Source organism: Rhincodon typus, chromosome 14 (genome assembly GCF_021869965.1).
Source record: "Rhincodon typus isolate 14 chromosome 14, sRhiTyp1.1, whole genome shotgun sequence".
NCBI classification, from domain to species: Eukaryota; Metazoa; Chordata; class Chondrichthyes; order Orectolobiformes; family Rhincodontidae; genus Rhincodon; species Rhincodon typus.
Window position 1 is genome coordinate 46,370,114 of NC_063345.1, and position 17,243 is coordinate 46,387,356.

The following is a 17,243-nucleotide window of genomic DNA, read 5'->3' on the forward strand; positions in this document are numbered from 1 at the left end:
CTGTCGAAAGCAATTTTTTAATACAGCTAACATAGAGCTAGCTGGAGATGTATTCAACTTATGTTCTGCACAATGGAATGTCTGGAAATGTACTGAAAGTACTAGGAAATAGTGATACAGCACGTAACCAGAACCCATCGGACTGGGTTTGTGAGACCGGGGCCATGGGCCTTCCCCAGTAGACTGGCGTTCGAGGACTGATACTGTGGACTTTTCCCTATCGGACTGGGGTTTGTGAGACTAAGACTGTCCCCACTGGGCCATGTTCTTGACTACGAGGTCATGAATCTTCACCATTTGGCTAGGGTTTGAGGATTGGTGCCGTGGAACCTAAGAAAGAGATCCCAAGTGCCAGCCGTCACCCTGGAGACCCTGATGGGCAGAAGGCATATGTCTATGTCTAAATATGTCTAAATTAGTTTAAGCTAATGGCTTCAATCATTAGTTTGCATATATCTAAATTAGATTAAACTAATAAATTTGCTCGCTGTATCAATGTGCATCTGTCTTCTTGTAATCACGTTGATCAGACTTAAAGAATCCATTAGGTACTTTCAGCCTGACAATACATTACTATTTACCAAAAACTCAACTCGGCTTGCCATATAAATACAATGGCTACAAGAGCATGGTCAGAAGCTAGGAATACTGTGGTGAGTAACTCATCTCCTGACTCCCTAAAGTCTGTTACAATCTTACAAGGCACAAGTCAGGAGCATGATGGAGTACTCCCCACTTGCCTGGATAGGTGCATCTCCAACAACACCATGCAGGACAAAGCAGACCACTTGATTGACACTACATCCACAAGTATCCACTGCTTCCACCACCAGCGATCAGTGGTAGCAGTATGTATAGTCTACAAGATGCACTGCAGAAATTCACCAAAGATCCTCAGACAGCACCTTCCAAACCCATGACCACTTCTGTCTAGAAGGACAAGAGAAACAGATCCATGGGAACACCACCACTTGCAAGTTCCCCTCCAAGCCACTTACCATCCTGACTTGGAAATATATTACTGTTTCTTCATAGTTGTTGGGTCAAAATCATAGAGTTTCCTCCCTAAGAGCATTGTGGGTCTGCCCAGAGGACATGGACTGCAGCAGTTCAAGAAGGCAGCTCACCACCATCTTCTCAAGGGCAACTAGGGATGGGCAATAAATGCCGGCCAGCCAGCAACATCCATATCCCTTGCGTGACTAAAAACAAAATTCAGCAAGTAACATAATTTGCTATGTGTAGTGATATTCTTGTACTATCTAAAGGTAATGCACATAGGTACCTGAATTCTGTTTACTTGAAGATCTCTGGTGAGTTTATTCAAAAATAAACTAGCACACACTTTACACAGTCTTTTTTTTAGTATCTCTATGTGTTACCATGCACAACTGAATCTTAAACCCACCACCAAATTACCATGGCCTTCTTCCAACTACTGACTGCCATCAGTAAATCACTCATGCAGTGAATTAAATATTTACGTGTAAATCCCTTTGTGAGCAATGCAAACCTTCAGAAGCAAGGGAGGGTTAGGGAAAGCAGGAAGAGACTCAATCAAATTGGAATTGGAGGGGACAATAAAGCAGTGTATTCCCAGCGATGCCCACCATTCTCTAAAGGCATCGAGAGCATTGGTGGATACTGCATGAGCTTGACACAGTCATGTCTAGACATAGCCTGCAACCTGAGTGCTACAGTGCAGAATGACAGTGGCCTCTAGTCACATGATGACATCCAGGTACAGGCTCACTGGCATGTTGGATTTCTTAAATGGGCATCACTCTTAAAACAAAACTACAACATTATTTGGCAGGAATCTAGATTGATTATGCATAGGTACGTACTTGCCAAACTGAATGAACATCCCTGGTGGGAAGTATGCAGTGTAGCAGCCACCCGAGTACTGCTCCTCACACCAGTCTTTTTCTTCATAGTGAACAGCCTGGGAACAGGAAAGGTTTGTGTTTCAATGTTAAAGTAATAATTCCATAAAATGTTATCACTAGTTATGCATCGTTTATTTGTTAACTATTGTCAATTTTCTGAGATTTCTGCTCAAAGAGGGCATCAATGGACAGCTCCCAAAAGCGGGCACAGGGTGTGGGAAGAAAACTTAACCTCTGTCCATTGCACAAGTTTCATACTGGTGAATAATCAGGCTCAAATGGACTACAACTAAGTCAGAGGAAAGGACAGCAACTCCAGAAGTCTGAGGTCATATACGCATTCTGCTGCAGAAGGTTCAAATAAAGGCTCATTTCACTGGGGTGGCATATAGACTGAGGCAGATGGCTATACACTGAAATACCTGATACATTGGCAAGTCTGCCAGAAATCCTGATACCATTGTCCTTCAGCACAGAAGAGGTGGGTCAACACCACAAGAGCATTTGAGGACTAGACCATGATGTGTCATCTGATTTGATTTCTCAGTTTCCACTGCAGCACAAGTAGAAATCACCAATATGAACTATACAACATTACACTCAGAGCTCCAGAAGGTCTCAATTTTTACTGAGATTATACTTTCTCATGGAATGGGAGCATCTTTGAGTAGGCCAGAATGTATTCCTCATACCTAATTGCCCCAGCAATTCTGCATTGCAAACATCCCACTAACAATATTGATTGACCAGTTAATCTGTTCTGTCATGACATTTGTTAAGGGAGAGGAGAGTATTCCTTGCTCTTCTTCAAATAGTGACATGGGATGTTTGTAAATTTCAGGAGTGGCCAGAGAGAACCTTAGGCATCACATTTACTAACCTAATAGTCTGTCAACACTTACTGCTCTAGACTCAGTCAAAATGATTGGCTACACAGGTCAGTGTATTCGAGAGATAACAGGAGAAAAAGCGACCCTCTCACTTTCAGCATCTCAGAGCCTTCCCTTTCATAACGGTACATTGCACACAACAAAGTTGACATACTTCTTTCTCTCTTCCAATTCATGAGAGGCGAAATGACAGAATCACTCTGCAAGTAGTAAGTACATTTAAAAGCAATTTAAAAGGAATCAGGAGCAGGGAGGTAATACCCTGAAGGATGCCACCAATTGCAATTACGTCTTTCTCCTCTCCTCCCCTACCATACTTCCTGGCACTTTCCTGACCCAGCCAATGAGTACAACAAACATTTGTTTCCAAGTTTTCTGGAGCTTGCCCAAATTATTGAAGGCATGGGCATTAGGTTAGATACATTTTTATACCATTACTTCAATCCCACTACAAATGCAAGATTATTGATTTTTGAGGTGTCTTCTATCAAAAGGTGCTTACGTATAGAGCTTCCTCTGTCTCCAGAACTCGTGCATAAATCTGGCAGATTCGTTGTTTCCTGAAAAAACGAGATTTTATTCAATCTCCTCCAGAAATGTGGCCAACACTAACATAGCCAACATTGCTAACGTATCCTCTTGCATGGTAACACAACTAATGCTGCGCTTTATACTGTGCTGTCACATGCTGTACCACACAGAAGTATTTTGGATTAGCTGCAGATTAAGCTCTATTCCTCTTACACAGGCATTGATGGGGGGTATAGAACTCGTTGCCACTTCGGGAGCTGTACTAATTAAGGGAGGATTGAATGTATATATGAGGGAGAAAGGAAAGATAAATGGGAAAAACAACGACATTGCACATAGATTCTATGTAATTCAACAAAGGTGCAACAACATTTGCACCAATAATATTCACTAGAAAACTGTAATTTGGATATTGAAAAATATTAATGAAATTACAACTATAAAAATCTTACAGATCCTTTGCAATTTATTTCTTCGAAAATGTTTCTCAGTAACAATAAGACACTGAAATTTCTTTCCTCTGTTGGTCAGCACCATGATTTTGAGAAAGGTTTGTGTGTTTCAATGATCCTTCAGCCAGTGTTGTTGGAAGTCCTTGCACCTGGGAAGGACATCCATAGCAGCAAGGTCAGGGGGTACTGACAGACAAAGGCGGTTCAAAAGTCTCGAATGGCTGAGGGTAAAGAAATTGTGGACATTTCACCAGCTGCGAAGGTGGAAGAAGGATGCAGCAACAAGGTAGTCCCGGTCACTGAAATCTGATTACCAACCTGTAGAGATCATGAGGACCATGATAGCAGACGAGTTAAATGATTCCTTGCACACACTTCCACTGGGCTCTGCCAAGTCCCATGGTAATGGAGAATTGGTGACAAGGACATGTTTGTGAACCTGAGAGTCTCTAGTAAGAATCTGTACGATGGCGTCAGATTTTTAATGGTCATGGGGCACCTGCATTGGGACAGCGGTGCCTTCAGACAGCAGCATCCATGACTGAGCAGTCCTGAGATGGATCTGGCAGAAAAGGTTAAAGATAATCCCAAGAGGTTGTATAACTACATTAAGAGTAAAAGGGTGGCTAGGGAGAGAATAGGTCCCCTTAAAGATGAGCATGACTGTCTATGCATGGAGCCACAGGAGATCATGGAGATTTTTAATGAATATTTCTCCTCAGTGTTTACTGAGAAAAGAATCATGGATGCTAAGGAAATAAGGGAAACAAGTCCACACCTGGAATATTGTGTGTAGTTTTGGTCTCCTTTTCTGAGGAAGAATGCTCTTGCTCTCGAGGGAGTACAGTGAAGATTTACTAGGCTGATTCCAGGGATGGCGGGTCTGGCATATGAGGAGAGATTGACTAGGTTGGGATTGTTTTTGCTGGAGTTCAGATGAATGTGGGAGATCTCATAGAGACTTATAAAATTCTAACAGGACTGGACAGAGTAGATGAAGGGAGGATGTTCCTGATGGTGGGTGTGTCCGGAACCATGGGTCACAGTCTAAGGATTCGGGGTAGACCACTTAGGATGAAGATGAGGAGACATTTCTTCACCCAAAGAGTGGTGAGCCTGTGGAATTCATTACCACAGGAAGTAGTTGATGCCAAAGCATTGAATGTATTCAAGAGGCGACTAGTTATAGCACTTGGGGTAAATGGGATCAAAATTTATGGGAGAAAGCAGGATTAGGCTATTGAGTTGGATGATCAGCCACGATCATGAAGAATGGCGGAGCAGGCTCGAAGGGCCAAATGGCCTCCTCCTGCTCCTATCTTCTATGTTTCTATATTTTGGACCTCATACATATTACCAGAGAGGAGCCATTCACAGCCTTAAAGCACATTAAGGTGGATAAATCCCATAGGCAAGTTATTGAAGAAGATACTGAGGGACAGGATCAACCAACGTTTGGATAATCAAGGTCTGAGTTCGGATAGTCAGCATGGATTTGTGTGCGGGAAGTCATGTCTAAAACGTCTTTTAGAGTTTTTCAAAGAGGTAACCAAGAGGATAGATGAGGGTAGGGCAGTGGATGTTGTCTGTATGGACTTTAGTAGAGCCTTTGACAAGGTCCTGCACGGTAGTCTAATCGTGAAGGTTAGGTCGCATAGGATTCAGGGAGAGCTAGCTAATTGGATTCAAAATTGGCTCGATGGTAGGAAGCAGAGGGTGATGGTTGAAGGTTGTTTCTTGGGCTGGAGGCCTGTGGCTAGCAGTGTGCCATAGGGCTCGATGCTGGGACCTTTGTTATTTACATAAATGATCTGGATGTGAATGTACAAGGCATGATTAGTAAGTTTGCGGATGATAAAAAATTAGGAAGTATTGTTGATAGCGAGGAAGGTTATCAAAAGTTACAGAGGGATTTTGATCAGATGGGATAGTGGGCTAAGGATTGGCAAATGCAATTCAATATAGATAAGTGTGAGGTTTTGCACTTTGGAAAGTCAAACCAACGTAGGACTTATACAGTAAATGGTAAGGTCCTGAGGAGTGTTGTGGAACAGAGGAACCTAGGAGTACAAGTACATAGTTCGTTGAAAGCAGCATCACAGGTAGACAGGTTGGTGAAGAAAGCATTTAGCATACTGGCCTTCATTGGTCAAGGCATTGCGTATAGGAGTTGGGATGTTATGTTACAGTTGTATAAGTCATTGGTAAGGCTGCACTTGGAGTATTGAGTACAGTTTTGGTCACCCTGTTATAGTAAAGACATAGTTAAACTAGAAAGCGTGGAAAGAAGATTTACGAGGATGTTGCCAGGACTAGTAGACCTGAGTTATAGGGAGAGGTTGGCCAGGATAGGACTTTATTCCTTGGAACGTAGGAGAATGAGGGGTGACCTTTTTGAGGTGTATAAAATCATGAAGAGCATAGATAGGATGAATGCATATAGTTTTTTTCCTAGGGATGGGGAATTGAAAATTAGAGGGCATAGGTTTAAGGAGGGAGGGGCAAGATTTAAGAAGGACTTGAGGGGCAACTTCTTCACGCAGAGAGTGGTGCGTATGTGGAATGGGCTGCCAGAGAAAATGGCTGAGGCAGGTACAATAGCAACATTTAAAACAACATTTGACTAGGTACATGGATGGGAAGGGTTTACAGGGATATGGACAAAATGGAGGCAATTGGAACTAGCTGACTAGGCACCACGGTCAGCATGGATCAGTTTGGGCCAAAGGGCCTGTTTCCATGCTGTATTATTCTATGGCTCTATGACTCTTCAGGATACTCGCTGCTCACCGTAAATGATGAAGGGGCTGGGAAAGGTGTCCTAAAAATTGGCTGTCCCACTTTCTCTTAGCTGGTGAACACCACCCTGCGGAATCACTATCTTCATGGTTAAAGGGAGAAAACTTCAACTTTACAACTTGGAATGTTAGAAAACTCATTGGATAATCTCAAGGGGGACTGTCTGGAAAGAAGAACCACAATTATTTCATGTCAACCATCTATAGAGTCCAAATTGACATTGCTGCCCTCAGGGAGATGGTCTTCCTGGAGACAGGCAGCTGAAGGAAAAAGCAGGACATACACCTTCTACCACAAAGGCAAGACTGACAGTGACTCTCCTGGTCACACAGTTGGTTTTGCCAACTGAAACAGGATGGTGGATATACACCCCAATTACATAAATGAAACAACTCATGTCACTACATCTCAAGCTGAGCCACAATCAGAGAGCCACAGCCACAAGCGCTAATGCCCTAACACTTGGCTCAAATGAAAATTTTAAGGAAAAGTTCTTCTTTAACTTTGCTTAACTCCTCACTGGCATGCCAGAAGAAGAACAAAGAATCATCCTTCTTGGCATGTTAGTGCCAGAGTTAATCACGACTCTGATATTATAGAGAGGGGGCACTGGGAAAAATGACAGCTAAAGCCGATGTAAATTGAGATCTCTTGCTGACAAAGTGAAGTCAGCATGACCTCATTATACCAAACACTGTCTGCCATTAGCAGGACAAACTCAAAACTGCATGAAATAGCATGACAATGGATCAGAACCCCAAAGCAGCAGTTGCAGGAAAAACTTCAGAGAGAGAACATAATAGAAATGTACAAAAAAAATAAAAAAAACAACTTCAACTTTGGTTTGTGTATGTTTATAGAAGAAAGTGAGCGAGAACACCGAGGTAGCCTTGTGTACCAGCCTGGATTAAGTACTAGTGTGCTGTGATGGTCACAGTCAAAGACTAGAGACTAGCTAATCCCTGCATTGCAGGTAAAATCTTGTTAAGTAGGCTCATTTTAAAGCAGAAAATCATTTAGTGGGAGGAAAGGATCCACCAGGGAGGGATTTTGTTTTAAACTAAGCTTGTTCTGACTAGCCAAGGACATAGCTGAATCAGGAATGGGAGCCATTTCATCCTTCCTCACTGGAAGCTTAACAATTTGGGGTGTCCATTTAGAACAAGTATAACTTGGGCAACCTTGCCCAGGGTCTGGTCATAGTAGAAATCACCCTAGGTCAAATCACTGGCATCTCCTAAATTATGATCTTGACACATTATAATTGTTCGATCAAAAATGAACATCTATCTGTCACAAATACATCACAAGATGCAAAAAGTCCAACAGGAGGAAGTTCAATGTCTCAGTCCCACAGCTGGATGAAAAATAACAAAGTCAGAAGCCCTGGTAGTGTTTTAGCTGAGATCTTCAAAGCTGGTGATCCTTTACTCTCATTATTGACCCGTCCTGCAGATTTGAAAGAAAAAGGCACTCCCACTGACTTCAGGAACACGACAATTGCAATTGTCTTCAGAAAGGGAGAATATAAAATATTGGGGAAACAATGGAGGTGTTCTGACCTGCATTCTCCTGAATCCCTTACTTCCTATGGCTGGGGAAACTCTGCCAGAGACAGATTGCAGCTTTAGACTTTTGAAAGGAAACTCTGACATGACTTTCGTTGCAAGACTGATCTGAGGAAAGTGTCGAAAAGAGCACCAGGAACTCTTCATTTCATTCATTGTCCTGAACAATGAAGTTAATTCAGTAAATTGAAAGACTCTGTCAATTTTTCTCCAAGATTTGGAAGTTCAAAAAGTTCACAATCCTATAACAGCTTGGTGCTGATATGACTGCAGCTGTCTTCAGTATGAGATCTGAAGCAAAGACCGTCAAAATCCAGATGGTGTAAAACAAGGCTATAGGATAGTGCCCCTCTTATTCAGAAGCTATTTATTCATGGTTGTTAACCTCATTGAAGATAAAATGCTGTCTGCTTTCAGTATTAAGGGCTGCCTAAACGGGGGTTGATTAGACAAGTTGGCTGGGCAGCCAGTTTGTGATACAGCATAATGTTAATAGATGGATTCAATTCCTATGCTGGCGGATGCTACCGTGAAGGACTGTCCTTCTCAATCTTCAGCCCCACCCCCCTACTTGAGATATGGTGGCCCCAAGGCTAAGACACCGCCAGTCATCTCTCTCTAATGCCTACAGTCCAGTAGGACTATGATATTACCGCTACTGCTTAAATAGAAAACTCTTCTTTTTAACCTCATTTGCGTCCATTTCAAAACCATAGACATTCAAAACAAAGTACAAAAATTGACAAGACTGTAAGATACAGGAGCAATAGCAAGCTATTCGGTCCATCGAGTCTGCTCTGCCATTCAATAAAATCATGGCTGATTTCATCATCATCAACTTAACTTTCTTGCCTTGTCCTTATAACCACTGATCCCTGTTCATCTCAGCCTTGGATATAATTAATGACCCAGCCTCTAAAGACCTCTGCTGTAAAAAATTCCACAGACTCACTATTCTATAAGAAAACAAAAGTTCCTCTTCAGCTTTGCGATAAATGGATAAACCTTTTTTCTGAGATTATGCCCTCTGGCCATAGGCTCTCCCATAAGGAGAAACACCATTTTAGCATCCACCCTGTGAAGACCCTGTCAAGAATCTTGTATGATTCAACAGTGTGGAGCTGGAGGAACACAGCAGGCCAGGCAGCATCAGAGGAACAGGAAAGTTGACGTCGGGACCCTTCTTCAGAAATGGACTGAGAGGAGGACAACTTCTTCAAGGTGGGCATCCTTGGAACGGCTTCGCAGTGGGGTTATAACTCACTCAGAGATAGCAAGAACTGCAGATGTTGGAGTCAGAGATAACACAGTGTTGAGCTAGAGGAACACAGCAGGCCAGGCAGCATCTGAGGAGCAGGAAAGTTGACATTTCGGGTCAGGACCCTTCTTCAGAAATGTCACCTAGCATGGTGGCAAAATGTCTGAATGAGAACAAGCCAGTTTGGCGAGCAAGTCAACAACCTCATCATTGAAGATTTTTAAGGCAGAGGTAGGTAGATTCTTAATTTAAAAAAAAGAACTGCAGATGCTGGGAATAAATAATAATATAGAAGTTGCTGGAAAAAACTCAGGATTCTGAAGGAGAATCACTGGACCCAAGCTGTTAACTCTGCTTTCTCTACACAGATGTTGCCAGACCTGCTGGATTTCTCTACCAATTATTGAGACCTTGACTTTGGGAGATGGTGCTAAATGGATAAGACTGGTTCAGCACTCTACTTTTCATCACACTTGTTTGTTATTTCCATGAATTTGGCTGAGTGGCCAGAAACAGAGATCAAAAGTGAACAGTTGTTGTTCGGACAGGAAAAAAGTTTATTGTAGTGTTTCCAAGGGTTGTATTAGGAGTCCAGTTTTTCTCGATCTGTATTAATGACCTAAACTTAGGTGCATGGGGCACAATTTCAAAATTTTCAAGTGACACAAAATATTCAAGCATTGTGAACTCTAAGGGGATAGTGATAGTCTTCAAGATGATACGGCATTTGTGGAATAGGCAGACATGTGGCAGATGGAATTGAATGCAGAGAATTGTGGTGTTACATTTCGGTGAGAAGAATGAGAGTAGATGTAAAATAAAGGGTGCAATTCTAAAGTGGGTACACAGGGATGGCACAGAGGGACCTGGAGTTTACGTGCATAAATCATTGTCAGTTGAAAAAACAGTTAAAAAGATAAATCTTAGGGTCTATTAAGAATGGTGTAGAATATAAAAGCAAGGACGTTATTGTGAACCTTTATAAAGCACTGGTTCAGCCTCAATGGAGCTATCATGTCCTATTTAAAGGACCACTCTTTCGGAAGGCTGTGAAAGCATGTTGAGAGAATGCAGAAAAGATTTCTAAGAATGGTTCCAGTAAAGAGGGATTTCAGTTCATCGATACATGGAGAAGCTGAAGCTGTTTTCCTTAGAGGAGGTTGAGAGGAAATTTAATTAAGAGATACAAAATCATGAAGTGTCTGAAGACAGTAATTAAAGCAAACCAAAGATAACATGAAGGAAATCTTTTCTATATAGCTAATAATCAGGATCTGGAAGGCACTGCCTGAAGGTATGGTGGGATTCGATTGTGGGTTTACAATAGGACATTGGATAATTATCTGAAGAGAAAAAAAATTCAGGGTAGAGGTTGCTACAACCAGCTGAGTGAAGTGACCAGAGTTTTACCAGACCATGGCGCTGCTCTCTCGTTAGAAAGAGACAACTGGTGGTGCTTTAACCTGAGGATCACCATGCCTCAGGGTGAAGGGAGAGGTCAAGAAGGAGAGCCCATCACAGCAACCTCAGTTGGGGCAGGAATTAAACCTGTACTGTTGGCGTCCCTCTATGTTGCAAATCAACTACTCAGCCAACTGCAGTAAGGTGAAAGCTCTTCCAGAAAATTGGCTGAAGGCACAATGGGCTGAATAGCCTCCTACTATACTGAAACCAGTCAGTGATTAACTTCAAGTTTCATGGAGCAACTCTTCAACTGTTCATCCCACGATTATCCATGGGTCAATTCATAGAATCCCTACAGTGGGGAAGCAGGCCATTTGGCCCAATGAGTCCACATCAATCTTCTGAAGAGCATCCCACCCAGACCCCCCCCCCCACCCTATCCCTGCAATCCTGCATTTCCCATGGCTAACCCACCTAGCCTGACATTATGAGCAATTTAGCATGGCCAATCCACCTAACCTGCATATCTTTGGACTGTGGGAGGAAACTGGAGCACCTGGCGGAAACCCACACAGATATGGGGAGAATGTGCAAACTCCACACAGACAGTCACCCGAGAGTGGAATCGAACCCAGGCTTCTGGTGCTGAGAGGCAGTAGCACTAACCACTGAGACACCATACTGCCTACTCATTTCACCACTTCTTCATTCACAGAATTAACTCTGCCCAATGTGAAGATATAACCAGTGTAAACTTGCAGCCATATAGGGAAAGTGTTTGAAGCAAAAGGCTTGAAGTATCCATGATGTTTACTGTTCCCCATATCTGACTTTGAATGTGAGTTCTATTTAAATACAGCAGCCTTGTTAAAGGAGCTAAGGGGTGCTGAGAATACACATTTATGAAGATATTTCCATGTTAGACGCATTGCAGGTACATTGAGAACACACTCTCACTTTCACGTGTCAGGTAGTTTTAAAACTATCACAGATCAGCTCACATACCATCAGCCAAACATCACAATACCCACCTCTCTGCTTTAGTGAGACTAAGTAAAAGTCGAGCCTTCCTTGCCAATATAAACCTAGAAACAAATAACAGTACTCAGTTATACCGTGGATTGTCTAATTACTGGTAACACAATCCATTGATCCATAGCACATGAATATTATTCAGTGTTTATCACAATTCAAGATTTGGAAAAATATTACAGTTGAAGTGTAGGCATAATATATTTTCTAAAAAGACAGAGATCAAAGGTGGCTGAAATGTCAATGAGGAAGGTTTTAAAGTTGCTTCACTAAAGAATGTAATTGATAAGCAATTCATTATCTTGTCTCAGGTCTCGAACACCTCACACCATTGTAGTAGGGAACAGTATGATGCCATAAAGCTGGCAAACAGAATAACACATGCCCCAGAGATAGTAGGAACTGCAGATGCTGGAGAATCTGAGATAACAAGGTGTAGAGCTGGATGAACACAGCAGGTAAAGAATCATCAGAGGAGCAGGCCGAAACGTCAGCCTTCCTGCTCCTCTGATGCTGCTTGGCCTGCTGTGTTCATCCAGCTCTACACCTTGTTATAACACATGTCCCAGCAGGGTTTCCCAAATATAAGCGTTTTTCTATGGCTGCGAATGCAAAGAAATCAAAGAGCGCGAATAAGACTTAGAAACAGAAAATATTGCAGGTAAGCAATCAACGAATTCAGGAGGTTAGCATGCAGGACGGTGGTTCAGATGTTCTATTTAAGTGAAGCAAGGTGCCCACAAGTTTGTGGTGAGTCTAAGTCTCCTCCAGTTACTTTTCAAGATTTCTTCGTGTTAATTTTGATCTTTTTAAAACAATATATTTGTGGCGCACTTTTCTTCAGCTCTGTGAACCGTACCCCATAATTGCAGGGTGGGAGCCATCAGGCTCGGTGTCATCCAGTGTCAGAGAAATAGGTGACTCCTCATCTTCAATCATCATGGTACCACAATAACCTGCCAGCAGAAAGATGGTTTATTATAGAGCATCAGGAAATATTATGCAGACAGAGAACATGATGGAACACACACTGTGGGCTGAATCTTGCATCTTTTTGGCTCAGTGTTAGCTACAGCAAGTTTCACCGAGGATTCCTTTCAGATGGGACTAGAATCAGGTGAGAGGGGTGCCACGGGTGTGGGATAGATAGTTAATGAGGTGACTTTGGTAAGATACAGTGAGAAAACTCCACAACTTTTCTTCCCCCCTTACCAGGACAGTGCAGCAGCCCGAGTAGCAGGATTTAGAAACATTCAGAATTTGGGATTCAGATGGCTTCCCCCAGGGTGCACGATGCCATAGACATTAACCAAAAGGAACACTTCCTGTTGATGAATTCCGCAGTGTTGTGACATGACCCGGCTCAGTGTCATGGTTGTACAGTCTATGGTACTTTGCACCTGGGTGAATCTAGCTTTATTCCTGAATATTACTGCCCAGATTGCAATGCTGACCTCTTCATGGGGTTATAAAGTTATACAGTGTTTTTTTTGCCATATCTTACCAGACTCACCCCATTAGCTACCTACCCCACACCCATGGTGCCCCCTCACCTAGTCCCACTCTATTACTTGCCATTCCCAAAAGAACTCACCACACCAGATATGTCAAAAGACCAGCCTCGTTGGCACCTATGCCAAGTTTGGAATGCTGCTCTGCACCCAGACAACTGTTGGCAATGCGGCATTGCCCCAAAGCAGTGTCATAGTACAACAGCTACAAAGCCTTGCTGCTTATGGGATATAGCTGGCATTCATAAGATAACTTCGCAAATACAACCTCATTCTCTTACCTTGTTCCTAGGAGGGAACCCAGCTATATTCCTGAATCTTACTGCCCAGACTGCAGCACTGGCCCTGTCACAGGAGAACAAAATGACCCAGTGTGACTTTGCACAGATGCCATCAGTCACTTTCCTGATCCATGACTAAGAGATCTCACACAGGTCACCCTTCACTCCCTGGAAGAGGCCAGTCACATAAAAGCTCAAAGCAGCTGTCACCGTCCCAGCCACTGGGACAGGATGGTCCCCCACTCCTGTAGCCCTCAGGTCCCACCCCAGTATCTGACATTGTTCCATCACAGTGTGCTGGGACATATGGAGCTGTGTTGACTGTGCACATCACTCACCTCCAGGAAATGAAGGCAGGGACGTAGCTTTGGTTCTCCTGCAGCTCTTGAGTGTACTTGTGGCTGCAAGTTTTTTATGATTTGGTTACTTCTTATCCCCTGCAGTGGCCTGCTCTACTCCTGGGCTTGTGGCTGGGTCTGGAACTCCTGCATCTGCCTTCATTTTCTTTGGAAAGTAGGCACAGTGCCCAACATCCCCCCAGCGGCTGGGCACAGGACTCTTGCTGGCAATGATCAATGTTGGGAATATAAGGAGCAAAACAGGTTCTTTGCTCCGAAAACAGGCAGTGGTGGTGCACACTGTATCTCAGAACTGTACACACTCCTCCAGACAGTCAGACATACAGCATCCTGATAATGAAGATCATTTCACCATCATTTATTCAACTTCAACCTCGGAATATGCACAAACTTGGTGAAGGTGCCGCTCTGGCTAGTAACTAAAACATTACATCACAAAGGGAATGTCTGCTGTGCTCTGGACCTCTCCCCATCCCAGACCGACATCAATCATTAAACTTATCACTGCATTCCATAGAGTCCATTGGAATACATCAAATGTTTTATTAACTGGCATTTATGCGACCAGGAGTGTGCAGGTTGATCAAATATTGTGGATGATCAGGAGGTAAACCCTGACCAAGCGAAGCTTCAAGACATTAACATCCCTCAAAAAATCTATGTAAAAACATCAACACACGTCCTAACATCAACGTAAAATCACACAGGAAGTAATAGAAATGTAATACAGGGGATACACATCACTGTTACACTTTATCTACAGCATAAATACTCAGACATTGTGGTAGCTTGTGGTATTTGAGACACAGTATATAATTCGAAAGATGATGACATAACTGTCTGCATTTCCTTCAGAATCCTTACAAGTTTCCCAAGTTATAGGACATTTTTGGCCAGCTTTTGCCTCTGTTTAAGTCATTACTGCTAACCCCTGCGTAATTGAGATTCCATTGTTACATTTGCCAGCATTTATATCTTGGTGCAGAATTTTTTTTACCAGCATTTAATCTCTAAGCACATATATTCTGCATGCATTGTCAAAGATTCATGAAACAATTACAAATGAAATGTAGCTGGAATTTGCAAACACATGTTTCACTTATTTGCCCCTTCAGTATCCGAGTTGTGTCCAGTAGACATGAATCCTACACTTTCTTTCCTCAAACTCTGCTCAGGTATTTTCCCAGTTGCAGGTAGTGTCTAGAAAATAGGAAGTTCATGTTTGACACTGTCAGCACTGGGCCCACCCAGGTACACCCTGGCAGACTTCATGTTGTGGTTTACTTTACACTACCCTGGCAGCCCGTTTCCACCCATCCCCTCGCCCTGTGGAGGCCCACCATATTGAACTTCTCCCCAACTTTCTCCCTTGACCCCTGAGCACCAACATTATGCATTAATCATGTCAACTTTGCTCCTCTATGCTCTCCCTGTGGAGGCCATAGTAGTAGGCACTGCCCTCTCCCATCACTTACCATGCCCTCTGGTACTGTTCTGAGTACCCCCATATACCTGAGCTTCCTTCCATTATCACCCTTGTCCCCACCTCAAAACATGCCTCTGCTTTCCCCTCCACTACCAGCCTTGACAGCTTCATTCTTTTAGCAACCTCACCCTAATACTAACCTTCACCCTTTGCCCCACCTTGTACCCTACCCTCCTCACTGTTCAGCTCTCGGATCTCCGCTACAGTACTTGGCCCAGACCTCTGACTGGCTGACTTTGGTGAACTGTCCCTGGCCATGACTGACCAGACTCCTGACTGCTAACATGTGAATAGATGATACTTGTGATGGCTGTACAGCACTGACTAATTGCTGTATTCTCCAAACTGCAGTCGGACATATCCCCTGGCCACGATTGGCCTGAGAGGTTGACTTTTCGTGGTCCCTAAATAGTGAGCAGACTGTGTTCCTGACTGTCGGTACTAGGATCCCCAGGAAAGCTGCAAGCTGTGTTATTATTCCTCAGGTGTCAGTATTGGGACCTTGCTTGTCCTGATGGATACCAATGATCTAGGTCTTGGTGGGGACAATTAGAACGTTCACAGATGATAAGAAACTTGGAAACATAATAAACTGTGATGAGAACAATGTAGCACTGCAAAAGGATTTAGACAAGTTGGGGGAGTGGGCAGATAGCTGGCAAATGAAATTCAATGCAGAGAATTGTGAGGTGATGCATTTTGGTCAGAAAAACATGGACAAACAATTCAAAATAGAGGTAAATTCTTAAGTGGGTGCTGCAGCAGAAGGAATGGGTGTGCATAAATTATTGAAGGTGGCAGGACAGGTTGAGAGAGCAATTAATAAAGCGCACAGAATTCCAGGCTTTATTAATAGGGACATAAAGTACAAGGGCAAGATGGTTATTAGACTTCATCTGGAGTATTGCGTACAGTTGTGGGCACAATACTACAGATGGATTTGAACACATTGGAGACAGTACAGAAAAGGTTTATGTGAAATGTTCCAGGGATGACAAATTTCAGTTATGAGGACAGATTGGAAGGGTTGGGACAAATCTTCCTGGAGATTAGCATAGAGGTTAGCCATTAGCCTTCCAATTATCTTCACATCTGTTTCAACAGCTGATAAGGGGGAGGGAGGTCTAACAAACATTCTGGATCATAACTGCATTGGTAGTAGAGAACAAAATGTCTACAGACACCTAAAGTGACATGGGAACTCCACAGTTTGTGAAGGAGCAGGTATTAATGGAAATCTAAAAGGAGACTCAATAGAAGTTTTGAAGATCATGAATGGGCTGGATAGGCTAGATTGGGAGAAACTATTCCTACTCATAAAATGAACGTGAATGAAAGGGCACAGATTTAAAGTGATTTGCAAAATAAATAAAAGTGATACAAGAATAAACCTTTTTTACACAGAGTGGTTTGGCTCTGGAATGCAGTGCCTGGAAGTGTGGTAGAGGCAGGTTCAATTGAATCATTCAAGAAGACTTAGGATCATTATTTGAATAGAAACAATGTGAAAGGGTTGGAGGTAAAGGCAGAAGAATAGCACAAAGTCATGATGCCCGCTTAGAGAGCCGATGTAGACAATTTGGGCTGGACAGCCTCCTTCTGTATCTTAACAATTCTGTGACTTTACACTGCATCCACTGGGTGGCGATAGTCACACATCCATATCAAGTCAGAAATCACACAACACCAGGTTATCATCCAACAGGTTTATTTGAAAACAGAAGCTTCCAGAGTCTGTAGGAACTGCCGATGCTGGAGAATCTGAGATAACAAGGTGTAGAGC

The 17,243-nt window shown here is 42.9% G+C and overlaps 1 protein-coding gene across 1 annotated transcript in view; it reads right to left on the bottom strand.

Moving 5' to 3' along the window:
* Positions 1–1,786: 1,786 nt before the first annotated feature.
* The window catches only part of LOC109934577 (amine oxidase [flavin-containing]-like), a 62,579-nt gene continuing 47,122 nt past the window's right edge, over positions 1,787–17,243 (bottom strand). The window contains exons 9-12 of the mRNA XM_048605329.1: positions 12,683–12,779; positions 11,823–11,876; positions 3,282–3,339; positions 1,787–1,945 (exon numbers count right to left, since the gene is read on the bottom strand). Of these exons, the coding sequence (XP_048461286.1) occupies positions 1,787–1,945; positions 3,282–3,339; positions 11,823–11,876; positions 12,683–12,779 (368 nt within the window). The remainder of the gene's footprint in view (positions 1,946–3,281; positions 3,340–11,822; positions 11,877–12,682; positions 12,780–17,243) is intronic.